This window comes from Oncorhynchus clarkii, chromosome 20 (genome assembly GCF_045791955.1).
Source record: "Oncorhynchus clarkii lewisi isolate Uvic-CL-2024 chromosome 20, UVic_Ocla_1.0, whole genome shotgun sequence".
Taxonomy (NCBI): domain Eukaryota; kingdom Metazoa; phylum Chordata; class Actinopteri; order Salmoniformes; family Salmonidae; genus Oncorhynchus; species Oncorhynchus clarkii.
In genome coordinates, this window is record NC_092166.1 from 10,740,918 (window position 1) to 10,768,680 (window position 27,763).

General features: G+C 43.3%; 2 protein-coding genes across 3 annotated transcripts; both read right to left on the reverse strand.

Moving 5' to 3' along the window:
* Positions 1 to 9,421: 9,421 nt before the first annotated feature.
* Positions 9,422 to 10,868, reverse strand: LOC139377252 (adhesive plaque matrix protein-like). Its single transcript, XM_071120259.1, has 2 exons — positions 9,594 to 10,868; positions 9,422 to 9,504 (listed from the first exon to the last, which is right to left on the reverse strand). Exons 1-2 carry the CDS (start codon positions 10,809 to 10,811, stop codon positions 9,475 to 9,477), a joined length of 1,248 nt encoding a protein of 415 aa, XP_070976360.1. The 5' UTR covers positions 10,812 to 10,868; the 3' UTR covers positions 9,422 to 9,474.
* Positions 10,869 to 17,510: 6,642 nt separating this feature from the next.
* On the reverse strand, positions 17,511 to 27,462 carry LOC139375871 (profilin 2a). Of its 2 annotated transcripts, none has more exons than XM_071117815.1 (3): positions 27,115 to 27,462; positions 24,783 to 24,975; positions 17,511 to 20,936 (listed from the first exon to the last, which is right to left on the reverse strand). In XM_071117815.1, exons 1-3 carry the CDS (start codon positions 27,241 to 27,243, stop codon positions 20,839 to 20,841), a joined length of 420 nt encoding a protein of 139 aa, XP_070973916.1. In that variant the 5' UTR covers positions 27,244 to 27,462; the 3' UTR covers positions 17,511 to 20,838. The 2 variants fall into 2 exon arrangements, with proteins under 2 accessions (XP_070973916.1, XP_070973917.1); XM_071117816.1 differs by having other exon boundaries at positions 19,028 to 21,260; positions 27,115 to 27,449.
* Positions 27,463 to 27,763: the final 301 nt, after the last annotated feature.

The following is a 27,763-nucleotide window of genomic DNA, read 5'->3' on the forward strand; positions in this document are numbered from 1 at the left end:
TTCAAATTAATGCTGTAAGTACAGAAATTGTTTTTTCAGTGGGAAATGAATATCCAACTAGTCAGTAACAACTGTTTGGAGTTCAGAGTTTATGACTGCAACTATGTGAGTTTATTACAGTATTATAGACACTATGTCCTGGGATTTCCTATGATCTTCTGTCTAGAAGAACCTTCTAACGACTCTTGTGTAGCTTGTGAGCGTCATATCTTTTAATACTTGAAAGCTCAAACCATTCGGATTCTACAGATGTTTTTGTATGAAAGACCTTGCCCTGGGCCGTTTCGGGATCCTCCCTTGTCTCACAAACATGGCTTTAGCTCCGCCCCGGTTAAACAAACTAATGTTTGGTACCAAAGGATGCAAAGGGAGTGGACGAATCCAAATGGTATAACTCAGAAGTCTGTAGCTCAAACACATAAAAGGGGTTAGAAGGGGTTAGAAGTCCTAAATCACACCGGCGTGACGATAGGACTCACTGTGTTAATGTGCATGAAGGTTGTTAGTCACTCTGGTGATATAATTCATAAGGTATTCAAAATCAATGACTATTTTCAGAAGCACTGGTATCATCCATCCTCTAAGAATTAAACTATTAATTCATCTATTATTATTATGAAACTACTCATTGATCCATGCTGTCCAGATTGGGCCGCCTTATGACACATGGCACTGACTCTGGCCTATGGCAGGGGTTCTCCAGTACTATTTGTGCAGGTCCGGTCACACACATTTCCTAGGTGGCAAAGGTCCAGATGGATATTGTTACTGTATTTATCGGCATAGTAACAACCCCCCTACTTCACAACCCATGTGACCCAAAACTGTTCAAACGGTTAACACCCCTCTTGTTAGTGGAGAGAACATTTAGCAATTTAATTTTACACAGTTTGGCCATTGGGGCGGAGAGAACGTTTTGCCGTTTTAAAGCTCATGTCCTGCAATTCTACAAAATTTTCCATTTCTTATGTGTGTTTATACGATACCAGGAGTCAAGGCCCGACTGAGTTCTGCGTGTTGAGTATGGCTGTTCTATGCTACAAAAAAGTACTGGTACTATACATTTCTAATCAAAATGATAGTATCCTAATAAATCCCTGAACGATCATGTACATCTAAACATAAAAAATATGTGGCTAGAAAATATGGACATAACTGTGGACAATTTAGAAAAGGATTTAAGTGACACATTTGAATCCAGAAAACACAATTTGGTTTGAAAGTTTATTAACAAGTCTGTGATAACAACACAGCTTTCATTCAAAAATGTTCAATGGTACTTTGCTTGTGTAAACAATGTCTTACGAAACCCCTTTTTCTAATACTCCAATTCAAAGAACTACCCATTTTGATTGGTCAAAGAAGGCAAGTGTGCATTCGGGGTTACTGAGGACCTCTTTAGACTCAGAACCTACACACACACACACACTCGGCATTGGTGGGCTTTCTTGTTTTCACATATCTATTTTACTGTGCAAAACAGTAAGGCCTTCTTGATGATCGAAGACAACATAAATATGCAGACATTCCAAGTAAATTATCAACATGGAAATATAAAATGAACTGAAAGCATAAATCACTTGTTTTGACCTTTCAGAATACTTTGCCAATCCTGGCAAAGAGCAATGATCAAGGTTGAAGAGGTGCCATTTTTTGCTGATGCTGTTGGCAACCTGATATCCATGCCATGTCTGTGGACCCGATGACACCATCATCCTAACAACAACTGGCAGCTGCCTACAGGCAGTCCTAGAGGAACTGAGAAAAACAATCCAGGACTTTATAAGAGTCTTAAAGCTGGGGAAGATACCAGATTGACAAAGTGTATCTCGATGCATGGAAAACAATTTAATATGTAAGAATTTCCAACCTATTTTAATTTCACCTATCTAGTCATTTCAGATCAGGGCTAGAAGTGGAACCAGAATGACACTTCACAGTAATATTTTATCTAATAATATGCAGTGTGTATCATAAGTATTCAGCCCCCTTTGACATGAAATAACTGTGCAGCGATGCTCCCTATCCAACCTGACAGAGCTCGAGGAGATCTCAAATCAAATTTAACTTGTGACATGCCCTGAATTCAATAGGTGTTGACCTTACAGTGAAATTCTTACTTAAAAGCCCTTGACCAACAATGCCGTTTTAAGAAAAAAAATACCAAAAAATAATACAAATTAAAAAATAAATAAATAAAAGTAACAAATAATTCAAGAGCAGCAGTAAAATAACAATAGTGAGGCTATATACAGGGCGTACCGGTACATAGTCAATGTGCGGGAGCAACGGTTAGTCAAGGTAATTTAGGTAATATGTACATGTAGGTAGAGTTATTAAAGTTACTATGCATAGATAATAAACAGAGAAGAAGCAGCGTAAAAGAGAGGGGGGCAACGCAAATAGTCTAGGTAGCCAATTGATTAGATGTTCAGGAGTCTTATGGCTTGGGGGTAGAAGCTGTTTAGAAGCCTCTTGGACCTAGACTTTGGCGCTCCGGTACCGCTTGCCGTGCGGTAGCAGAGAGAACAGTCTATGACTAGGGTGGCTGGAGTCTTTGACAATTTTAGGGCCTTCCTCTGACACCGCCTGGTGTAGAGGTCCTGTATTGCAGGAAGCTTGGCCCCAGTGATGTACTGGGCAGTACGCTCTACCCTCTGTAGTGCCTTGCGGACGGAGGCCGAGCAGTTGCCATACCAGGCAGTGATGCAACCAGTCAGGATGTTCTCGATGGTGCAGCTGTAGAACTGTAGAAGGATCTGAGGATCCATGCCAAATCTTTTTCAGTCAGACGACTGTCTGGTATGCTTGGACCATGTTGGTTTGTTGGTGATGTGGACACCAAGAAACTTGAAGCTCTCAACCTGCTCCACTACAGCCCTGTCGATGAGAATGGGGGCGTGCTCAGTCCTCCTTTTCCTGTAGTCCACAATCATCTCCTTTGTCTTGATCACGTTGAGAGAGAGGTTGTTGTCCTGGCACCACACGGCCAGGTCTCTGACCTCCTCCCTATAGGATGTCTGGTCGTATTCTGTGATCAGGCCTACCACTGTCGTGTCATCAGCAAACTTAATGATGGTGTTGGAGTTGTGCCTGTTGGAGTTGTGCCTGCAGTCATGAGTGAACAGGGAGTACAGGAGGGGACTGAGCACGCATCCCTGAGTGGCCCCTGTGTTGAGGATTAGCGTGGTGGATGTGTTGTTACCTACCCTTACCACCTGGGGGTGGCCCGTCAGGAAGTCCAGGATCCAGTTGCAGAGGGAGGTGTTTAGTCCCAGGGTCCTTAGCTTAGTGATGAGCTTTGAGGGCACTATGGTGTTGAACTCTCTCACATAGGTGTTCCTTTTGTCCAGGTGTGAAAGTGCAGTGTGGCGTGCAATAGAGATTGCATAATCTGCGGATCTGTTGGGGCGGTATGCAAATTGAGTGGGTCTGGGTTTCTGGGATAATGGTGTTGATGTGAGCCATGACCAGCCTTTCAAAGCACTTCATGGCTACAGACGTGAGTGCTACAGGTCGGTAGTTATTTAGGCAGGTTACCTTAGTGTTCTTGGGCACAGGGACTATGGTGGACTGCCTGAAACATGTTGGTATTACAGACTCAGACAGGGATAGGTTGAAAATGTCAGTGAAGACACTTGCCAGTTGGTCAGCGCATGCTTGGATTACACGTCCTGGTAGTCTGTCTAGCCCTGTGGCCTTGTGAATGTTGACCTGTTTAAAGTGCTTATACCAGAGTTAAATAAATGTAAAATTATCAGAATTGTTTTACTAAATACTCACATGGATTACTGTGAGCATGATCACAGTCATCCGGAACAGCTGATTCTCTCATGCATGCTTCAGTTTTACTTGCCTCGAAGTAAGCATAGCTCGCAGCTGTGCTTCCCTTTGTAGTCTGTAATAGTTTTCAAGCACTGCCACATCCGACGCCGGTGTAGTACGATTCAATCTTAGTCCTGTATTGACACTTTGCCTGTTTGATGCTTCGTCGGAGGGCATAGCGGGATTTCTTATAAACTTCTGGGTTAAAGTCCCGCTCCTTGAAAGCGGCAGCACTACCCTTTATGCTCGGTGCGGATGTTGCCTGTAATCCATGGCTTCTGGTTGGGGTATGTACTGTGGGGACGATGTTATCGATGCACTTATTGATGAAGCCAATGACTGATGTGATGTACTCCTCAATGCCATCGGAAGAATCTCGGAACATATTCCAGTCTGTGCTAGCAAAACAGTCTTGTAGCTTGGCATCTGCTTCATCTGACCACTTTCTTATTGACCGAGTCACTGGTACTTCCTGCTTAAGTTTTTGTTTGTAAGCAGGAATCAGGAGGATAATATTATGGACAGATTTGCCAAATGGAGGGCGAGGGAGAGCTTTGTACGCGTCTCTTTCTGTGGAGTAAAGGTGGTCTTGAGTTTTTGGTTGCACATTTAACATGCTGGTAGAAATGAGGTATAACGGATTTAGGTTTTCCTGCATTAAAGTCCCCGGCCACTAGGAGCGCCCCCTCGGGGTGAGCGTTTTACTGTTTACTAATGGCCGTATACAGCTCAATGAGTGTGGTCTTAGTGCCAGCATCAGTTTGTGGTGCCAACATATGCAGAGAAGAATGGGAGAAACTCCCCAAATACAGGTGTGCCAAGCTAGTAGCATCATACCCAAGAAGACTTGAGGCTGTAATCGCTGCCAAAGGTGCTTCAACAAAGTACTGAGTAAAGGGGCTGAATACTTATGTAAATGTGATATTTAAGTTCATATTTAATCCATTTGCAAAAATGTCTAAAAACCTGTTTTTGCTTTGTTATTATGGGGTATTGTGTGTAGATTGATGAGGGGGAAAAAATGTTTTAATCAATTTTAGAATAAGGGTGTAATGTAACAAAAAGTGGAAAAAGTCAAGGGGTCTGAATACTTTCTGAATGCAGTGTATATATTAGAATATGAATATCATACAGTGGACAGGTAAGCCTACAGGTCTATACATACAGTGGACAGCTAAGCCTACAGGTCTATCCATACAGTGGACAGCTAAGCCTACAGGCCTATCCATACAGTGGACAGCTAAGCCTACAGGTCTATCCATACAGTGGACAGCTAAGCCTACAGGTCTATCCATACAGTGGACAGCTAAGCCTACAGGCCTATCCATACAGTGGACAGCTAAGCCTACAGGCCTATCCATACAGTGGACAGCTAAGCCTACAGGCCTATCCATACAGTGGACAGCTAAGCCTACAGGTCTATCCATACAGTGGACAGCTAAGCCTACAGGCCTATCCATACAGTGGACAGCTAAGCCTACAGGTGTATCCATACAGCAGACAGCTAAGCCTACAGGCCTATCCATACAGTGGACAGCTAAGCCTACAGGCCTATCCATACAGTGGACAGCTACGCCTACAGGCCTATCCATACAGTGGACAGCTAAGCCTACAGGCCTATCCATACAGTGGACAGCTAAGCTTACAGGTCTATCCATACAGTGGACAGCTAAGTCTACAGGTCTATCCATACAGTGATAAGCCTACAGGTCTATCCATACAGTGGACAGCTAAGCCTACAGGCCTATCCATACAGTGCCATGATACATTTAGTATCAAATTTATCAACCCATGGAGGTCTGGATTTGGAGTCACACTCAAAATTAAAGTGGAAAACCACACTACAGGCTGATCCAACTTTACCACACTACAGAATGATCCAACTTTGATGTAATGTCCTTAAAACAAGTCAAAATTAGGCTCAGTAGTGTGTGTGGCCTCCACGTGCCTGTATGACCTCCCTACAACGCCTGGGCACGCTCCTGATGAGGTGGCGGATGGTCTCCTGAGGGATCTCCTCCCAGACCTCGCCATCTCCTGGACAGTCTGTGGTGCAATGTTGTTGGTGGATGGAGCGAGACATGATGTCCCAGATGCGCTCAATTGGATTCAGGTCTGGGGAACGGGCGGGCCAGTCCATAGCATCAATGCCTTCCTCTTGCAGGAACTGCTGACACACTCCAGCCACATGAAGTCTAGCATTGTCTTGCATTAGGAGGAACCCAGGGCCAACCGCACCAGCATATGGTCTCACAAGGGGTCTGAAGATCTCATCTCGGTACCTAATGGCAGTCAGGCTACCTCTGGCGAGCACATGGAGGGCTGTGAGGCTCCCCAAAGAAATGCCACCCCACACCATGACTGACCCACCGCCAAACCGGTCATGCTGGAGGATGTTGCAGGCAGCAGAACGTTCTCCACGGCGTCTCCAGACTGTCACATCTGTCACGTGTGCTCAATGTGAACCTGCTTTCATCTGTGAAGAGCACAGGGCGCCAGTGGCGAATTTGCCAATCTTGGTGTTCTTTGGCAAATGCCAAACGTCCTGCACGGTGTTCGGCTGTAAGCACAACCCACCCTCATGGAGTCTGTTTCTGACCGCTTGAGCAGACACATGCACATTTGTGGCCTGCTGGAGGTCATTTTGCAGGGCTCTGGCAGTGCTTCTCCTGCTCCTCCTTGCACAAAGGCGGAGGTAGCGGTCCTGCTGCTGGGTTGTTGCCCTCCTACGGCCTCCTCCACGTCTCCTGATGTACTGGCCTGTCTCCTGGTAGCGCCTCCATGCTCTGGACACTACGCTGACAGACACAGCAAACCTTCTTGCCACAGCTCGCATTGATGTGCCATCCTGGATGAGCTGCACTACCTGAGCCACTTGTGTGGGTTGTAGACTCCGTCTCATGCTACCACTAGAGTGAAAGCACCGCCAGCATTCAAAAGTGACCAAAACATCAGCCAGGAAGCATAGGAACTGAGAAGTGGTCTGTGGCCACCACCTGCAGAACCACTCCTTTATTGGGGGTGTCTTGCTAATTGCCTATAATTTCCACCTGTTGTCTATTCCATTTGCACAACAGCATGTGAAAATTGTCAATCAGTATTGCTTCCTAAGTGGACAGTTTGATTTCACAGAAGTGTGATTGACTTGGAGTTACATTGTGTTGTTTAAGTGTTCCCTTTATTTTTTGGAGCAGTGTATATATATATATATATATATATATATATCATTTTAATTCCAAAAAAAGTTACAATTAAAGTATGTATATCCCAAAAAAACTAAAAAACAAGTCCTATATTGACATAACCATGAAGGCCACTCAGCAAGGAAGAAGCCACGGCTCCAAAACGACCATAAAAAAGCCAGACCACGGTTTGCAACTGCACATGGGGACAAAGCTTGTACTTTTTGGAGAAATGTCCTCTGGTCTGATTAAACACAAATAGAACTGTTCGGCCATAATGACCATCGTTATGTTTGGAGGAAAATGGGGGAGGCTTGCAAGCCAAAGAACACCATCCCAACCGTGAAGCATCATGTTGTGGGGGTGCTTTGCCGCAGGAGAGACTGGTGCACTTCACAAAAAGATGGCATCATTAGATAGGAAAATGACGTGGATATATTGAAGCAACATCTCAAGACATCAGTCAGGAAGTTAAAGCTTGGTCGCAAATGGGTCTTCCAAATGGACAACCCCAAGCATACTTCCAAAGTCGTGGCAAAATGGTTTAAGGACAAAAGTCCAGGTATTGGAGTGGCCATCATAAAGCCCTGACCTAAATCCTATAGAACATTTGTGGGCAAAACTGAAAAAGCGTGTGCGAGCAAGAAGGCCTACAAACCTGACTCAGTTACACCAGCTCTGTCAGGAGGAATTTGCCAAAATTCACCCAACTTATTGTGAGAAGCTTGTGGAAGGCTACCTAAAACTTTTGACCCAAGTTAAATTTAAAGGCAATGCTACCAAATACTAATTGAGTGTATGTGAACTTCTGATCCACTGGGAATGTGATGAAAGTAATAATCTGCATACTATCCAAAGGCACTAAGTATCAAAAGTATCAAAAATCCTTATATTAAGCAAGCCAGACGGCACAATCTTGTTTGTTTTAATTTACGGGTAGCTAGTGGCACACCCCAAAAACTCAGACAATTTACAAATGAAGCATGTGTTTAGATAATCCGCCTGATCAGGTAAGGATGACCTCTTGATAAGTGTGAATTGGACCAGTTTCCTGTCTTGCTAAGCATTCGAAATGAGTAATTTTGGGTGTCAGGGAAACAATGAAGTTAAATTGTGTTCTTTAGGAATGTCAAATATACTAATAAAGTACAGATACCCCCCCAAAATACTAAAGTACTTTACACTAATTGTATATATTGATGTATAAAAATAGGAATCAGAAATAAGTCCCTGACTTTAGCAATCAATCCTAAGTGCACCGGCCAATTGATGAATGGAAAGAGACATTACAAGACATTAAGTTTAATGACAGAGATTGTCAAGCCATGCCTTCAATTAGCGTGAGCGTAGCGTGAGATGTATTTTGTTTGTTGAGATGGACAGTGTTTTGAAAACCCAAACCATGATTTTGAAGTGCCCAAAGTCTATGTTTTGTTAATTGCTTGTGTGGTGCATTGGCACAGAAACCTGTTTTTAGCCAACGACTGTCATGCGTGGATACAGTTTATTTAAGTGTGATGCCAGGAATCAAACCCACTGTCCCGGCAACACCATGCTCTACCAGCTGAGCTACAGGGGGAATCAGTTACACCTGTTAGACACCATCTAACCCCGACCAACTACTAAGTTGTAAGTTGCTTTGGATAAGGGACTCAAAAGCCATGCTGCCTCTTTTTAGGATTGTACTTTCTAGCACTGTTCAGAGAATATGGTATACAACCAGGTCAACAGTATTTGTTGGCTGAGGTCGTATTGTAACCCAATAGTGAACAAGCCACAACAACCCCATACAACTCCTTGTGAACAACTAATTCAATTGTTGCAGTGTTAAACCAACAATAAAAAAATCCCTCAGTATTTCTTAACACTGCAGAAATGATTTGTAGTTCTCTAGACATGCGCAAATCAGTGATTACAATGAGGATAATGGGTGACAATGTTTTGCCACCAAATGCATGTGCAGTCTGAGTGGGATGCTAGCAAAATGCAGTAGACTTCAAAGTGGCAGGATAGAAGTTGACGCACTGTGAGTAATGGTTCACATTCAATAGCAAATAAACTCCGTTGAGATCAGTAGCATGCAACCAGTTGAACCCAGTCACATGAAAAGCTTAGCTATTTTTCAATTTGAGCACTAGATGGGAGGCTTTCACCATATTTGAGTGGAAGAACATTGCTGAAACACTGGCAGTAATCTGAAATAGCTTCCGGAGCCATGGTCTGATATTGTTACTAAACTAGGATCAGTTTTAGAATTTAAGTTTGTGGGTGACATTGACTGGGAAAAAAGTAAGTGGTGTGGAAATTGTGCCTTCTGGTTTACAAGACAAGTGTTAATCACACCTGGCTAAAACATTTCTTAAAACACCTCAATTTAACATGCAATTAAGGGAAACAATGTGGCGCAATTGTCAGTTAATTACTTTATTGGGAAAACATGACCGCTTCTGGGTCGGCATCAGCACCATTAACTGAAGGATGAGAAGGGTCGAGCATCCTGAAAAAGACAAATGCATGTTAAGTCCACTGTTCAATTAAAGACTTAAAACGTTTCTCCGTAGTTGACTGAAGGACAAAATGACTTACCCGGCCGCTAACTAAATGGTAAGAACCTCCTGCGGACTGGGCCGGGTAAGAACCTCCTGCGGACTGGGCCGGGTAAGAACCTCCTGCGGACTGGGCCGGGTAAGAACCTCCTGCGGACTGGGCCGGGTAAGAACCTCCTGCGGACTGGGCCGGGTAAGAACCTCCTGCGGACTGGGCCGGGTAAGAACCTCCTGCGGACTGGGCCGGGTAAGAACCTCCTGCGGACTGGGCCGGGTAAGAACCTCCTGCGGACTGGGCCGGGTAAGAACCTCCTGCGGACTGGGCCGGGTAAGAACCTCCTGCGGACTGGGCCGGGTAAGAACCTCCTGCGGACTGGGCCGGGTAAGAACCTCCTGCGGACTGGGCCGGGTAAGAACCTCCTGCGGACTGGGCCGGGTAAGAACCTCCTGCGGACTGGGCCGGGTAAGAACCTCCTGCGGACTGGGCCGGGTAAGAACCTCCTGCGGACTGGGCCGGGTAAGAACCTCCTGCGGACTGGGCCGGGTAAGAGACATGGAACCCTTCGTTAGGCCCTAGTGGCACAATGGGCTTCCAATAGTGTTCAAATGACTCTGGAAATTCAGGTCTGGAGGGTTTACCAGAAGGCTTGGCTGCAGATTTCTGGGGGTAGGATGGTTTGGCACCAGCATAATATATTGGCAATGAGCCGTAATGGGTAGGCATTTGATGGCCTGAGGGGTTTCGTTGCTGAAGGCTAGAGATACCCTTTGAATTAATGGGAAGGGAGCCACCCAGTTCCTTGACTGGTCTTGGAGGCTGAAGCGGATGTTTTGGAGGACTCAGTTGTTCAAGTGTGCTATGCATCTGCATTGCAGATTCAGACAGTTGGGTTTGGTGGTGTGGTTGCAGCAGAGGCTTGGATGCGTAGAACATGTCAGGGTCATACCACATTGGAGGTCTGAAAGGATAATGTGGCCACTTTGAAGGTTGGGGTTTTAAGGGCTTGTTGAGGTCACTAGACAGCGATTGAGGTTCAGATGGTTTACTTGGATCACTGGCAGGTCGCTCAAGTTCCAAGGGCTTGTTAGAATAAACAGGTGCTTGGCCATGTGGCTGTACTGGACCTTGTGGGTTGTATGGCAGAGGATATGCATGCATAAGCCGCTGTGGGTTATGGGGCAGATATGGCTGAATTGGTTGTTGCTGTGCCATAGGTTTGTTGGAGTCACTGGCAGGTGCTTCAAAATATGGGCGCATTGGCTGCTGTGGGTTGTAAGGCTGAAAATGTGATTGCTTTGGACGTTGGGGTTCTGAGGGCTTGTTGGCATCACTAGGTGCTTGGGCATACGAAGCCGAAAACCTCATTCCATGCTGACTCCAGTAGTCGTGGAAACCAGTCAAGGTCATTTTAGTGGGGGCAACGGTCTGAACCGTTATAGGTTGTGGGGTTGTAGTGGCTTGGGTAGGTCCAGAAACTGAAGCATAATTGAACAGGTCAGATGTATGTTTGAAAGGGTAAGCAGGAATGATACCACTATCCTTGGATGTTACAGGGCCAAAATGGTTGTGGTGGTGTTGATGGAAAGATATGGGCATGGGGCAGCAGGTCAAGAAACCAGTAGGGCAGACTGCAGGACAATACCCAGGATGTGGTGGATAAGAGTCACCTGGCTGAGGTGAACTAGGAGACACAGTTGGAGGTGCTTGAGTAGTTCTTGGATGACTAGGTTGTTGAGGAGCAGGTATCCATGTGTGGACTACAAGTGGCGTTTGTTCTGGTGTTTGAGTTGCAGGCCTAAGTGGGATTGTAATGGGCTTAGCTGGCTCAGGGTAGAACTGTTGGTAGTGATGTGGGTAGTAGGGATTCAGTGGAGCTGTTGGCTTTTCAGTAGCAGGGGGAAGCATGGCAGGTGTAGGCTTTGGAGTCACAGGATACGTAGCAGGCTTAAATGGTTGAGGGTCAAAGGAATCCCAAGGAATTTGGGGGTCTTTAGGGGGAGAGCCAGTTACAGGCTTGGGATGTGGTGGATAGAGAGGATGTGGGTAGTAAGGATGCTGCACATGGCCCTGAGGAGCTTTGGTAGCAGGAGTAGACACTTGAGGGGGAGGAGTTACAGGCTTAGCAGGCAGAGGGTAGAATGAAAAGTAATACTGAGGGTTCCCAGGAGGCAGAGTATCAGGTTTTGGGTAATAAGGACGCAGTGGAGCTGTTGGCTTTTCAGTAGCAGGGGGAAGCATGGCAGGTGTAGGCTTTGGAGTCACAGGATACGTAGCAGGCTTAAATGGTTGAGGGTCAAAGGAATCCCAAGGAATTTGGTAGTCTTCAGGGGGAGAACCAGTTATAGGTTTGGGATGTCGGTAGTCAGGATGTTGTTCATGGCCCTGAGGAACTTTGGTAGCAGGGGGAGGAGTTGCAGGCAGAGGGTAGAATGAAAAGTAATACTGAGTGTTCACAGGAGGATGCGTAGCAGATTCTGTGTAGTAAGGATGCAGTGGAGATGTTGGCTTTTCAGTAGCAGGCCTTTGAGTCACAGGAGGATGAGTTACAGGCTTGGCTGGCTGAGGGTCATAAGGATATCGGTCGTAAGGATAGTACACCTTGTCATTTGGAGCTTCTGTTGCAGGGGGAAGTTCGCCTGGCATACGAGTAACTGACTCAGCTGGCCGAGGGTAGAAGGACTCTGAATACCAAGGAGGCTGGGGGTCATTAGGTAGAGCGCTAGTTACAGGCTTGGCTGGTCGAGGGTAGAAGGACTCGGAATACCAAGGAGGCTGGGGGTCATTAGGTAGAGCGCTAGTTACAGGCTTGGCTGGTCGAGGGTAGAAGGACTCGGAATACCAAGGAGGCTGGGGGTCATTAGGTGGAGAGCTAGTTACAGGCTTGGGATGTCGGTAGTCAGGATGTTGTTCATGGCCCTGAGGAACTTTGGTAGCAGGGGGAGGAGTTGCAGGCAGAGGGTAGAAGGAAAAGTAATACTGAGGGTTACCAGGAGGCAGAGTAGCAGGTTTTGGCTTCTCAGCAGGCTTTGTGTAGTAAGGATGCAGTGGAGCCTGGGGTTTAGGGGGTGAAGTAGGCTGAGGAGGAAACATTGGACTTGGTTGAAGCGCAATGGTGGGAGGAACCGGAAACACAGGGGTTTGGGGGTAATTGGGGCGAGGGAAAGACTGGTCAACAGGACTAGGACAGGACACTTTAACCTCCCCCTCGCCAGCAAGTTCAAGGGTGAACATCCCATCCTGCAATAAAGAAATTAACATTTGAATCAAATCATTGACCCATGTCCTTCAAAACCAGCAAGGACAATATTAACACAACTGACAATTCAGACCTTAGGTTCCACACAGGGTTCATAATGAGCAGAAATGGTCACAGCTTCTAGATGAGCTACCACACTGTAGCCACAATGGGGCGAAACGCTCATCAACGGCTGCCAGTGTCCTTTGACTGGAAGAGTGGAATAGAGTCGAAATTAAAGCATACAGTCACAAATGTACTTATCCAACTTGCACGTGTTCCTCTTGAGAGAATGCACAAGGATTGAGACTTATGTAAATGACTTACACTTGACCTTGAGATCCTTGGCAGGGGTGCCCCCTTCAATTTTCACCACCATGCCCTCAGGGTAGCAGGAAACAGTAGGAGGGTTGGGCTTAAAGGGTTTTTTGGCAGGGCAGGACATTTTAATTGGCAATCCCCACCAACGCAAAGGCAGAACATAATTACCATCCTGCAAGATTAAATTTGAAGTTAATCTTGGAAAGTGTTAAAATTCACAATAAAACAGGAACAATTTGAATGACTTCCAACCTCCAGTGTGACATAACAGCCATTATAGATTGCAATGAAAATCCAATCCTGGTGAGTGGTGCTGATGGAATGACCACAGTTTGTGGGCAACTGTGACAGAGGCAGGGGAGACTGATTTCCTGCAAAACATTGTAATAGCAAGAGAAAGGAAATTTGTTACCCAGTAAACACAACAAATGACATCTAACTTGTACAGCTTTCAAATGACTTAAATACCAGGATGACAGCTGGATACTTGCCTCGGTCCACAGAAAAGAGAGAGCCTGGTGTAGAGCCTGTGTCATGGACCTTTAGTTTCATGGAGTCGCCAACACACTCAACACTTGGTTCCATCTGCAAGAGACTTTCCACCACTGGACTACTTGGCCTAATTGTGCCATAAACATGTCCTCCCAGCTGCTTAGGTTCCCAACCTTTAAAGTAGAAGACAACTTAGGTTTTTAACTCCACCAATGGTAGTCCATTCTTAACATAGTAGTATTGCCCTACAACCTAAAGCCATTCACAGGACTAAGAGTCCCTAACAGCATTGTTCGGACCAAATAATTCCATTTACACTGGAAGGTGCAACTAATTGTTGTTAAGTCAAACATTCCTACAAATGGAAACAAAATTAGCATAATAAAAAGCAAGTTAGAGAATACATACCCATGTCAGACTGGTAGTCAGCATCATCCAGTGAACCATTGGAGGATCGGACTTTGGAGACAGTATGTTCATCAGTAGAAAAACTCTCATTTCTTGGTTTGACATTACGTCCAAGTATAAGCCTTCCAAATCGCACAGCACCTGTAGACTGCTCCTCTTTACCATTGTTAAGATCCCCCTTCAAATGGGGTCCCAGGACAATGGAGGATTTTGACGATCTTGTTTGTGTTACTGCAGCGCACTGACCAAAGGAGGTCAACACTACCACAACTAGCCCTAAACATATTAAAGAGAGACGCTCCCCTTTTGCCTTCCATGCCATCGGACTAAAATCGCGTTTCACAAACACACAAGACCACCACATCAGCGTGCTGAAAGAGTTTCCTTCACTCACTGCCGCCAGAGGCTGAATATGATTACCGACCAATTAGACTTCAGACCTCCCACTCACAGGTGTCTCTAATCAAATGACCCACGTCACCTTCACGAGGGTGCGACATTCAGAACGATGCAGACAGAAATGTCTTGTTCTGAGCTGACATGATTCCGTATTCTACATGAGAGACATATGTATATTCTACATTACTGCCTACATTTCTATCTGAACATTGCGTCCAAATTGAACGCACCTGTGAGCAGCTGTGATCAATTAGTCGTATTTGGTTGATTGACGTGTACGCTTAGAATATGTTCCATCTATAACCAGGTTTCCATCCAACCTTTTCATGCGATTAAAGTGCATGTTGCCGGCCTGATGGGAACAGCAATTTTTTCGGTAAACTTTCCAAATGTCGACAAAACAAAAATACGCTAGACATGATGGGATCTTTTTGTCTGTACATTTAATTATGCGAGATATTGCGGTGGAAAATACTTTATGGAAAAATATTGTATATAATGTAATGAAACAGCAGGGAGCAGGTCTCGAACCCTCGACGTTCTAGCCCGAGGTCCGGCGCACTATCGACTGTGCCGCAGAAGCATGCTCAAGCGGCAAAGTCGATTTCCACGCTTATAAACCCAGGGTCGTTACAATAATAACCAAGATATCAAAGTAAATTTGGGGTCGTGATGATACGTTGTATGGTCCTCCCACTACGACTCTGGAAAGCATGCAGTGTATTCGGCTGCAGATTAAATAACATGATGAAATTAACAGGATGGTGAATGTGCACGGTGATGAGGTTGATGCTTCTTTCCAGCTAAGGGTGATGACATAGTGCACATTTTGCCACAACATATCGCGTTTACTTCAATACGACAGTTATTATATCAATATTTGCGCATTAACGCGGTTTCACCGCCAATTCCTGCATATTGAATTTTACCCAAAAGTTATCACCTTGTCTAGCGTATTTTGTTTTGTCGCCATTTGAAAATGTTTACAGACAAATTTTACATCAGGCCTGTCGTGATATTTTTTTTTTATCTGACATGTACTTTACTTACATAAAAAGTTTGGATGGACACGTGGTTATGTCTCATCTCTGTAACTCTTTTTAAAACGTCATCAAATCTTGTTCTTCTCCGTTTCCCCAGATCATGTAGTGTGTGAGGAGGAATTCAAGTATGCCATGTTGGCCCTGAACTGCATCTGTCCAGCAACCTCCTCCCTCATTCCTACTGGTCCACACTTCACAAGGCTGGTAAATTACACAACCACTCTGCACCCTCATATCTAGTCCACTCTTCAATGGTCTACACTCCATAGGATCTGAAAAGTACAGTAGGCAACCCACCTACCACTAAGTCTCTACCCACCTACCACCAAGTTTCTACCCACCAAACCACCAAGTTTCTACCCACCATCTGTTTATGGTCACCTTTTGAAGACAATGGCCCCAAATCGACCCCTAGACCCTGGTCGAGATCCCCTGCTCAGTCGTTGGCCACAATATTGACTTTTCCATCAGGCACCAGATTGCTATAATTTACAGTGCATTCAGAAAGTATTCAGACCCCTTGACTTTTTCCACATTGTTACATTACAGCCTTTTTCTAAAATGGATTAAATGTTTTTTTCCCCTCATCAATCTACACACAATACCCATAAGGACAAAGCATGAAGTGTTTTTGGTGCAAATTTAGGAAAAATATAAAAATCACATGTACGTAAGCATTCAGACCCTATACTCAGTACTTTGTTGAAGCACCTTTGGCAGCAATTACACCCTCACATCTTCCTGGGTATGACGCTACAAGCTTGGCACACCTGTATTTGGGGAGTGTCTAACATTGTTCTCTACAGATCCTCTCAAGCTTTGTCAGGTTGGATGGGGAGCGTCGCTGCACAGTTATTTTCAGGTCTCTCCAGAGATGTTCGATAGTCCCGAAGCTACTCCTGCGTTCTCTTGGCTGTTTGCTTAGGGTCGTTGTCCTGTTGGAAGGTGAACCTTCGCCCCAGTCTGAGGTCCTGAGCGGTATGGAGCAGGTATTCATCAAGGATCTCTGTACATTTCTCTGTTCATCTTTGCCTCGATCCTGACTAGTCTCCCAGTCCCTGCTGCTGAAAAACATCCCCACAGCATGATGCTGCCACCACCCTGTTTCACTGTAAGGATAGTGCCAGGCTTAATCCAGACGTGACACTTGGCATTCAGGCCAAAGAGTTCAATCTTGGTTTCATCAGACCAGAGAATCTTGTTTCTCATGGTCTGAGAGTCTTTAGGTGCCTTTTGGCAAACTCCAAGCGGGCTGTCATATGCCTTTTACTGAGGAGTGGCTTCTGTCTGGCTACTCTACAATAAAGGCCTGATTGGTAGAGTGCTGCAGAGATGGTTGTCCTTCTGGAAGGTTCTCCCATCTCCACAGAGGAACTCTGGAGCTCTGTCAGAGTGACCATCGGGTTCTTGTCCATCTCCCTGATCGAGGCCCTTCTCCCCTGATTGCTCAGTTTGTCCGAGCGGCCAGCTCTAGGAAGAGTCTTGGTGGTTCCAAACTTCTTCCATTTAAGAATGATGGAGGCCACTGTGTTCTTGGGGACCTTCATTGCTGCAGAAAATATTTTGGTACCCTTCCCCAGATCTGTGCCTCGATACAATCCTGTCTCGGAGGTCTACAGACAATTCCTTTGACATTCACTGTCAACTGTTGGACCTTATATAGACAGGTTTGCGCCTTTCTAAATCATGTCCAATCCATTGAATTTACCACAGGTGGACTCCAATAAAGTTGTAGAAACATCTCAAGGATGATCAATGGAAACAGGATGCCCCTGAGCTCAATTTTGAGTCTCATAGCAAAGGGTCTGAATACTTATGTAAATAAGGTATTTATTTTATAATAATACAATTTTAAAAATTGCCACAATTTTTTTTTAAAAACTGTTTTTGCTTTGTCATTATGGGGTTTTGTGTGCAGATTGATAAGGGAAGTGTTTTATTTAATCAATTTTAGAATAAGGCTGTAACGTAACAATGTGAAAAGTCAATGGGTCCTGAACATTTTCTGAAGGCACTGTAAAAAAAAGCTCAACAGAAAGTGTATTTTCATTTGTTAAATTGAATTAGACCCAAGTTTATTTCTACAAAATAAAAAGTTAACAGAATATTTAGACAAGTTAGCTGGCTACCTCCATAATCCTGCCTTGTAGTATACCTCTGGCATTCATCTGCAATGTCTAGACAGAGAAATGCACCCACTATATGCACTGAGATTGACAGGTGTAAGCAGCGATCATGTTCCCCTGCTCAAACGTTGCATGCATAAACCAATGGTTGCTGCCACGTTATCGACTGTGCCATCAGGCACGAGATTGCCCATATAGTGTATATTGTACTTTCAAGACAACTGGGAACTCTGGAAAAAAATCAAGTGGATTCTTCTCAGTCGTATGTGGTAAATACAACCTACCCACTTTTTTTTAATGAAAGCAGCATTATACGATAAAATCCTCTCACGCTGTGTTTACACAGGCAACCCAATTATTGTCAAAAGAGCTGATCGGATTGGTCAAAACGACCAATAAGTGGTAAAATATCAGAATTTGACTGCCAATGTAAACACAGCATCTAGTTTGGGAAACAGTGGTCGAGTGCACAGAAGGCTGCTGAGGGGAGAACGCCTCATAATAATGGCCGGGACAGAGCTAATTTCCACAGCGCCAGGGTCCACTGGCAATGAGCTTCACACCACTCCAGCAGACGCATGGCATTGTGCATGGTAGTCTTACGCTTGTGTGCGGCAGCTCGGCCACGGAAACCCATTTCAAGAAGCTCCCGACTAACAGCTCTTGTGCTGACATTGCTTCCAGAGGCAGTTTGGAACTCGGTAGTGAGTGTTGCAACCGAGGACGATCCCGTTCTTTTAGCTTGTGGCCTACAACTTCGCAGCTATTGCTACGAGACGTTTCCACTTCATAATAACAAAACTTACAGTTGAGCGTGGCAGCTCTAGCAGAGCAGAAATTTAATGAACTGACTTGTTGGAAAGGTGGCGCCCTAGGACAGTGCCACGTTAAATCACTAAGCTCTTCAGTAAGGCCATTCTACTGCCAGTGTTGGTCTATGGAGATTGCATGACTGTGTGATCAATTTTATACACCTGTCGGCAAAGGGTGTGGCTGAAATAGCTGAATAAACTAATTTGAAGGGCTGTCCACATACTTTTGTATATAGTGTATGTGATTAGTTGTACGTAAAATACCTATCCAGGAATTGTAAGATCGGTAAGGAGTCAGCAAAGCCTGAGCAGAGGAACGCTCACATTATGTTCTAGCAATGTGGTGCTCGACCCCAGTCTGATGCATGCAATGTCTGAGCAGGAAACCGCTAACTATGGCTGCGTTTACACAGGCAGCCTAATTCTGATCTTTTGCCCAATTATTGGTAAATATCAATTAGCGGAGAAAGATCAGAATTGGGCTGCCTGTCTAAATATGGCATATATTGTAGGGTGTCCAACACGGTTTCCCACATCTCCTACTGTAATGTTGCAGCATTTTTACCATAAAGATCAGTTTAATCAAATAACTCAACTACAGAATTGAAATCAGTTAATAAACCAAGAACACACAGGGTTACAGTTCTGGTTGGAATAGCTTTTATTTGATCCATCTGTAAACAAAAGGTGATGAATAAATTTATAGCATTTTTCCCAAATTTTGAAAATGCACATTTCATAATTTTGAATCCAAATGCATAAGGGAAAAATGTATTTTTTGGTCTGTACATAGTCCACAAAGCCTGGAGTGTATCGGTTGATGCCAAAATATCCCGAAGGAAAATGCCATTAAAGTTAGTCCTTGCAGGGGCAGCAGTTTAAAAAAAAGAATAATAATCGAACTCAAAGTAGCAACAGACCAGATCTGTGTTATGGCACAGGATACACAGTTTTTACAAGACAACTTAGTGTTCTTATTCCAACCAACACCATTTTTCAAATTTAGTGTACACACTATCACTATTTTTTTTCATATATTTTTTTTAAAATTTACTTTTAAGTACCGTGCTATGACAGTTTCTAATACATGATGATAAGTAGAGCACTAGGCAATAAATTCAGAGCTTGGGTTTACAGTCAAATGCATTCAGTGAGAATTCTCTGGTTACCACAGGTGTCAAATGAGACTGCAATTATCTGTTAACAACAAATTATCAGCAAATCAATTCGTGTTTTAAAGTCATCATAAGAAGCAGTGTGTTTTACAGTCATCTGAAGTATAGTCTAATGATTACAGTCAAACAGAGGACAACAATCATCCTTCACAATGACTTGAAGCCATTCTGAAAAATCCCCTAACTGTGACATAACAATTGGTCCTATGGAAAATATAACTTGCCAACTTGACAAAACATGGTTATGTAGGGAGTCTGGACGATACGCTGCACAAATCGGCAGCGTGAAATACAGGAGCTGGCAGATGGAATGTCCATGGAGACTTCAAGATGCCGTGGGGGGGGGGGGGGGGGGGGGTTCATGGGAGGAATTTCTATCAACAAAAAACCTCAGCAATACTGATTTGATCTGCCATTACAATATTCCAACACCACAATGACGTGTAAGACCACATTCAAGTTACAACAGCAAAAGCATTTGATGGAAGACAATGCAGAAGAAAAAAAAGTGGTCTGACTCAGGGGTTTTAAGGTGTATGTATAGAGGATTATTCTGGATTTATGTAGTATCCAATGACAAAGCAAAAAATTGAAGCCTGAATAAAAATAACATTTTGCGGGAATATAAAAGTTTTGGGAAGGGCAAGGAGAGTTCAACTCTGTATGGTTAAAGACAGGGTTAGGGTCAATTCCATTTCAATTCAGGATTTACACTGAAATTCGGGTTAACTTTCTGAATTGTCTGGAAAGAAAATGGTATTAACCTCAACCCTGCTAAAAGATATGCATGCAACTTTCAAATCCTGACATGGAAGCCACCCGGAGAAAAGGAAAACAATACCAGCCGGTTATCTCTTCAGTATGCTCATAAGGTATTGTCCCACCCAAAACTATCTGCACCGTTGAATGACAGCCATTCACAGTGTGATTCCTCATCATTTGTTTTTACAAGCCAAGTCCAAATTTGGTATACACTTTATTACATTATCATTCAATTCTTTGCACATGTGTTTTGGTAAATATAAACATCCACAATTTGTTATTGTAGTGTCAGAAATAGAGTTGAGAACATACTGTAGTGTTAATACTCTGAGAAAGAACAGGGAGATGGGAGCAAAAAAAAAAAAAAATTGAATTAACATGAAAAAAATATAAAAGGGTGTACATGAAAATGGAACTGGGAGAGAAATGCATCTGCTAACTAATCCGGGAAGTACTGTCAACACAATGAGGGGGAGCCAGAGGGAACTGCTAGGTGGGTAGACAGGCTGCCTTAAAATCCAGACTTCCTCAGGTACTCAGTCATAGTAAATGCTTTCTTGTTGAGCTGTCCGCCATGGACCCCTTCTTTTCCCATGACTAAAACCAATGCTGGAGCACACAAGGAAACAAAAGGAAAAATGACAAATTGACAAGAAAGTATTTTTCCCCGCTAAAAGTGGGGATAAAGGTGACATAGGACCTTACCGCCACCATTACTCTCCATTGCTATTAAAGTTTCCACGACATTTGACTGCTTGCAGGAGAAATCTTAACAGCAATATTTTATTTTCTCTTCTTTTTGTCCCTCAATTTTAACTAAGCAAGCTTGGTGACACTAGAACCCTGAATCCCTCAAGTATTTTGCCATTGAGTATGCCTTCTTATTCAATCCACCTCCATGGACCCCTTCTTTGCCCATTACAAGAACCAAGACTGAAAGAGAAGAAAGGAGAGGGGAAGTTTAGAGCGGTCAAAAGGAAAGACAGTCAAGTGAGGGAAAGAAGGTTAGTGAGCCTATGGAAGTGTTTCCCCTATATTCATTTTGCAGAGGTGGCCCGCCGCTGAATTGTTGCTACCGCCGCATTTAAAAAAAAATTAATTAAAAAAAATATATATATATTTTTTTTAATTAATAAAAAATATATATATATTTTGTAATTAATTTAAAAGAAATACATATATATATATATATATATATGTTTTAATTAATTAAAAAATATTTTTTTAAATTAATAAAAAAATTATATTTTTTTAAAATTAATTACAAAATATATATATATTTAATTAATTTAAAAATATATATATATTATTTAATTAATTTTTAAAAAAGTATTTTTTTTAAATTAATTTTAAAAAAAGTATGTTTTTTAATTAATAAAAAAAAATATATATATATTTTTTTATTAATTAAAAAATATATATATATATATATATATATTTCTGCCGACACAATGTCTGGAGGTTTATGAGAACAGCTACCACCGCTGAAGAAAAGAAAACTAGGGGAAACACTGTACAGTTGGCATAACAGAAGTTAAAGGTATGGCTTGCGTGTGTTACAGGTGAGGGTAAAAAAAAAAAATTTTTTTTTTAAATCGATAGTTCCATATCGGGACATTTTTTGATCGTATGGTTGACAACTTCACAATATTATTTTTGCACTAATTGGCTGTACCTGCATGAAAAAAAAAACATGAACTTTTCCCATCATATTTTGTTCTCCATCTTCTTTTGAAATAGAGAGTCAATTTGTTTTCTGCACTTTTATTAACCTGACTGATCACAACTTCTCATGTCTCTCTTGTCCCTCTGCAACAGACATATGGTGAGCAATATGTTTGGAACGTCAAATCGCAATTACAATATAAAGTCGCAATACATAGAGAATTGTGACAATCGCAATAAATGTATCGGTGAGGTCCCTGGCAATTTCCAGCCCTAGTTGCAGGGAAGAGCATGCTTGGAGGGAAATACCCCCAAAACCTTTGTAGGTGTCTTGACCACTGACAACACAGCTAACTACTGTTGTAGAATATATTTTTACGAGGATATCACTTTGAATATTGCTACGCTATCAATCATCAATGTCATTGCCTGGATTCAAGCATATGGACAATGTACAGAATTGTATACAGACCTGACCATAACTTCCAAGAACATGGCTTGAGAATGTATTTATCTTTCTATAAACTGAAGCTTTACATTAAACCAAGTAGAGCTCATCCTTCACAAGTCACCGGACTACTTGCAAACAAGTTCAATGCACAAATGTTTCGGATAAATGTTTCAAACAGATAAATAATGTAACTGAACAGTAGCTGTTCCAACTGTACAGAAACCAGGAATAAGCCAAATGACCTCTAAAAGGCACAGCAAAAACAAATAAAAAGCCCTCTACCTTTTAGGAGTGAATGCAATATGATGCTCAGGCACCTGCATGCATCTCTGGTTTATTAGGCCACCTTTTGCAGTGTCATAACCACTCTACAGAGCACTTCACTCACTACATGCATATAGGACCTTCCCTCTGAGGAGTGGGGGTCCCGTGTGGCTCAGATGGTAGCGCTTGCAGCGCCCGGGTTTTTGGGTTCGATCCCCGTGGGGGGGGGACCAGCACAAAAAAGTATGCACTCACTACTGTAAGTTACTCTGGATAAGAGCGTCTGCTAAATGACTAGAACGTCAAAAGATTTGAATGTGGCCAACATAAGGTAATGGGTGGGGGATGTGTAAGCTATGTTTTTAAAGCCACTTCTACACTGGAATCTAACTCAGGGTTATTACAGGGCTCTACAGTTACTTGCATATACATATTTTGCTGTGCAACCTGGAATTTTAAAATTTAGGAGCACCAGTTTGCCAAGAAAAATGACGAATTCTAGCTTTATCACCTTTTTCACTGTGCTCCTAAAATTCTTTGTGCGGTTCAAAATAGGCACACACGTGCTCATTGTAAAAATATGCCAGCGTAGTGCCCTGTATTAGTGGTGGAATATTTGACATTGCCTTGAAAATGGAAGTCCATGGACTGCTAGTTAATCAAAATGTAGGCTACAGAACCGTTTTGCCTGCCCCAAAATGTTGAGACGTTGTAGGCTACTGTCCAGGGAGATGATATAGAGGGCTAGAAATAATGTTAAACAGACAGCATGCATCTAAATTGTTAGTGAGGTTGACAACCACCCAATAGTTAAGAGGCAAGAAAAAGCTGAAAAAAGGTAAAGACCCACAAAGTTGTTGATTAGACTCAAATGACAGACGTCAGTAAGGACCACAAAGGCAGATGGACTTAAGAGTAGGCAAACCTTGAATTCTTGTTTCTTCACTTCTGCCATTTCAATGCACTAATTTGAATGAGACCGCTTGTGAATTAGGCTTCATTTCTCTCATACAAAGCATGGCTCTTCATAAGTAACATCTATGTACTTTATCTCAATGGACATCTTGCCGACCAGTGATGAAATTCAACAAGTTCTCTTCGATTTAAAAAAACAACAATTTTAACTCCCCTTTTCTCCCCAATTTCCTGGTATCCAATTGGTAGTTACAGTCTTGTCTCATCGCTGCAACTCCCGTACGGACTTGGGAGAGGCGAAGGTCGTGAGTCCCCCAAAACAACCCAACGAAGCTGTACTGATTCTTTACACAATGCCCGCTTAACCCGGAAGCCACACGCACCAATGTGTCAGAGGAAACACCATACACCTGGCGACCTTGTCAGCGTGCACTGCACCGGCCCACCACAGGAGTCGCTAGTGCGCGATGGGACAAGGACATCCCTGCCGGCCAAACCCTCCCCTAATCTGGACGATGCTGGGCCAATTGTGCGCGCCGCCCCATGGGTCTCCCGGTCATGGCCGGCTGCGACAGAGCCTGGACTCAAAACCGGAATCTCTAGTGGCACAGCTAGTACTGCGATGCAGTGCCTTAGACCACTGCACCACTCGGGAGGCCCAAGTTCTCTTCGATTTCTATCCCAAAGTCACAGCGATGTCCTAGCTTAAATTGTACCATTGACTATATTGATAAATCAAAATGCACATGTTGATATTTCCCTTTGCAATTGACATGCTCAGAACACTGATATATGTTGTGCTGTATTCTGTTTCATAGTAAAAAAGCTGCATGATGTACTAATATGAGAACAGAGCACTAGAACGAATCATCACCACCAATCCACAAGATGCCTGCATTGACTAGAAGGCAACACTTGAGTATGTTAGGCTGCGTTAGAAAGGCAGCCCTATTCTGATCTTTTTCATTAATTGGTCTTTTGACCAATTAGATCAGCTCTGATCTGAAAAGATCCGATGTGATTGGTCAAAAGATCAAACAGTGGGAAAAAGATCAGAATTCGGCTGTCTGTCTAAACGCAAACTTGTAGGATAGATCTGGGGCTATAACGTCGCAATCACTGAAATGTTTTGTTTACCACTAAAAGTAGTCACCCTTTACCTTTTCCGGCTTTGCCTACAGTGACGTTGTATGTTGGCTCTCCTCCTTGACTCTTTGTCCTGATGTCCATTGTCCAGTCCCCTTCAATATGGAGGCTGTCTCTGATGACCGAGCACTTCTTCGAACCCAAGGTCATGCCGTTGGTGAAGAAGCTAGCCCTGTCCTTTCCAATGAGAACATCAATTTCTTGAGGCTGAAACACAGTTAAAGTGAACTCACAAAGTTAATGCAGATTAAAAAAAGTGGACATGTAACATTTAGAAATGGCAGCACTACTAAAAGCATCTGGAATGGGGTGCACATCTGGATTTATGTCATATTTTGTCAAGCGGGTATGTATGGTATGGCAAGAGGGATGGTATCTACCAAAAATATATATTATATATATTTTTTTAATACACTGGGAATAATGAATAAGTAGTACAGCACTTAGTCTAAATTCAAAATGCATTAGTGGAGCTGGCTAGCTACACTTGTCTACAAACTAATCTAACCAACTAGCTACACTGTACAAAAACAAAACGCAACATGTAAAGTGTTGGTCCCATGTTTCATGAGCTGAAATAAACAGAAATTTATCACAAAAAGCACAAAAATATCACAAATTGTACAATTTGTTCACGTCCCTGTTAGTGAAGATTTTCCTTTGCCACGATAATCAATCCACCTGAGGAGGCATATCAAGACGCTGAATAAACAGTAGCACCTTGTGCTGGGACAATAAGGCCACTAAAATGTGCCGTTTTTTCACAACAGAATTCCACAGATTCAGGGAGCGTGCAATTGGCATGCTGACTGCAGGAATGACCACCAGAGCTGTTGCCCAAGAATTGAATGAGACCAGATCCTGAGGCCCACTCATCCACCTCATGTTCAGCATGATAATGCATGGGCCCACATCACAAGGATCTGTACAAAATTCCTGGAAGCTGAAAATTTCCCAGTTTATCCATGGTCTGCATACTCAGACATTGAGCATGTTTGGGATGCTCTTGATCGCGGTGAACGACAACGTGTTCCAGTTTCTGCCATATCCCGCAACTTTGCACAGCCATCAAAAAGAGGAGCGGGAAAACATTCCACCCGCCACAATCAACAGCCTGATCAACTCGATTACAAAGGAGATGTGTTGCGCTGCATGAGGCAAATGGTGGCCACACCAAATTCTGATTAGATTTTTTTTTTGCCACGCCCTTGCCTTTTTTTTAAGGTGTCTGTGACCAACATACATACAGCATCTGTATTCCCAGTCTTGTGAAATCCATAGATTAGGGACTATTGGGTTTATTTCAATTGACTGATGTCCTTATATGAACTGTAACTCAGTAAAATCTTAGAAATTGTTCAGTTTACATTTTTGATCAGTATAGTTGGTAAGCTCACCCATTGTGGATGGCATGGGAGAGCCGCCATCTTGGGAAGCAACAAGGCAAGTTAGGTCCTGACTTGAGCAAAACGCTTAAGCCCTCTTTCTTCAACTAGTTAATATAAACTACCTTGCACATTTACTTAGTTAACTAACTATAACAATATGTCGAAATGTATCAATTGTCTTGGTTCTCCAAATGGAAACATTGGGTAACAAGCCGTAATAACTAGCTAGCACACCCATATAGAATAAACAGATTAGGCCGTTAGCTAGTGACGCTTTGGCAAGTGTAGGTAGCTAGCCACATTAGCTAGTTGGCTAACTTACCTATGTTATCTGACGTTAACTTTAGACCACGACACTCATTCATTGGATCTAACGTTAACGGGCTCCCGAGTGGCACTGCTACGCAGTACTAGAAGCGTCACTACAGAACCTGGTTCGAATCCTGGCTGTATCACAACCGGCCGTGATTGGGAGTCCTATAGGGCGGCGCACAATTGGCCCAGCGTCGTCTGGGTTTGGCCGGTGTAGGCCGTCATTGTAAATAATAATTTGTTCTTAACTGACTTGCCTAGTTATATAAAAGGTGATATTTATAAAAAATAAAATGTAAAAAAAGGTTGTCTAGCAAGCATGCCAGCTAGGTAGGCTAATTCTGGGCAGCTAGCTAACCGTACCTAGCTAGCTAACATTGTTAGCAGCCAGGATAAGTCCACAACAGTTTTAGCCTTATATTATTGGCCAAGTCGCATTGTACATATGACGTTAGCAATAGCAAGCTAACATGCTAACGTATCTAGCTTTAGCTAACGTTACTAGCTTGCTGGTCAAACGGAATGGACGGTGGAGCTAGCTAGCAAGCTAACTCGTTAGCTAAACTAGGTTCGGCGAAGTTGTGATTATCCCTGCCAGCATTCATTCTGATTCACATTTGTTATTGGTTTCAATTTCATTTCTTACCGTTATGTTGTTAAAAGTACCACCGGCATGTGCTGCCCAAACGTATTTGGCGTCCGTATACCCAACAATGGCGGAATCCTGACAGCTGCCATCCGCCATCAGGTTATCCACGTAGCTTTGCCAAGACATGTTGAAATATACAGCTCCCTATGAACTCCAAAGTGTAGTTTATGGGATAAGACAGTTACAGCCGATTTTGCGCTGCTTACGGATCAATTGAGTGTCTCTAATTGTACCCCCCACTTCGACGTTCACACACGTCTTGGCTCGGGCAGTAAAGAAAGCCAATGTAATCAGGCAGTGCATGGGTGTAGTCTGCGTCAGATCACTCCGCACAATGGACTCACTGGCGCTTTAGCACAAGGGGCGGAAGAATAAAAACGGACATGTCCTGCACTTCAGAGTTCTCTGGAGTGACTTCAAGTTTTAGTACTGCATCTATCTATTTCTCTCGAAACTTTATTGTTGGCAGTTATATTTAGAAATTAATAGACAGGGTGAGTGTCTAGAGCATGTTGCTGTAGTAATGTAACACCCTTCCTGATTTGTGGACCTCTGTATATTATTTCAGACAATATTGTAAGAGTACCACAGTTTGACTCATAATACCCATAAAACCTAGCGGTCAAACAGGTAAATGGGTCCAATC

Excerpts from the sequence above, each read along its gene's own strand:
- LOC139377252 (XM_071120259.1), bottom strand. The coding sequence starts at position 10,811 with ATGCGCCCATATTTTGAAGCACCTGCCAGTGACTCCAACAAACCTATG. Across the intron at positions 9,505-9,593 it reads ACCATTTAGTTAGCGGCCGG|GATGCTCGACCCTTCTCATC; the intron begins GTAAGTCATTTT and ends TGTCTTTTTCAG.
- LOC139375871 (XM_071117815.1), bottom strand. The coding sequence starts at position 27,243 with ATGTCTTGGCAAAGCTACGTGGATAACCTGATGGCGGATGGCAGCTGT. Across the intron at positions 24,976-27,114 it reads GTACTTTTAACAACATAACG|CCTCAAGAAATTGATGTTCT; the intron begins GTAAGAAATGAA and ends ACTGTGTTTCAG. Across the intron at positions 20,937-24,782 it reads TGTAGGCAAAGCCGGAAAAG|CATTGGTTTTAGTCATGGGA; the intron begins GTAAAGGGTGAC and ends TGTGTGCTCCAG.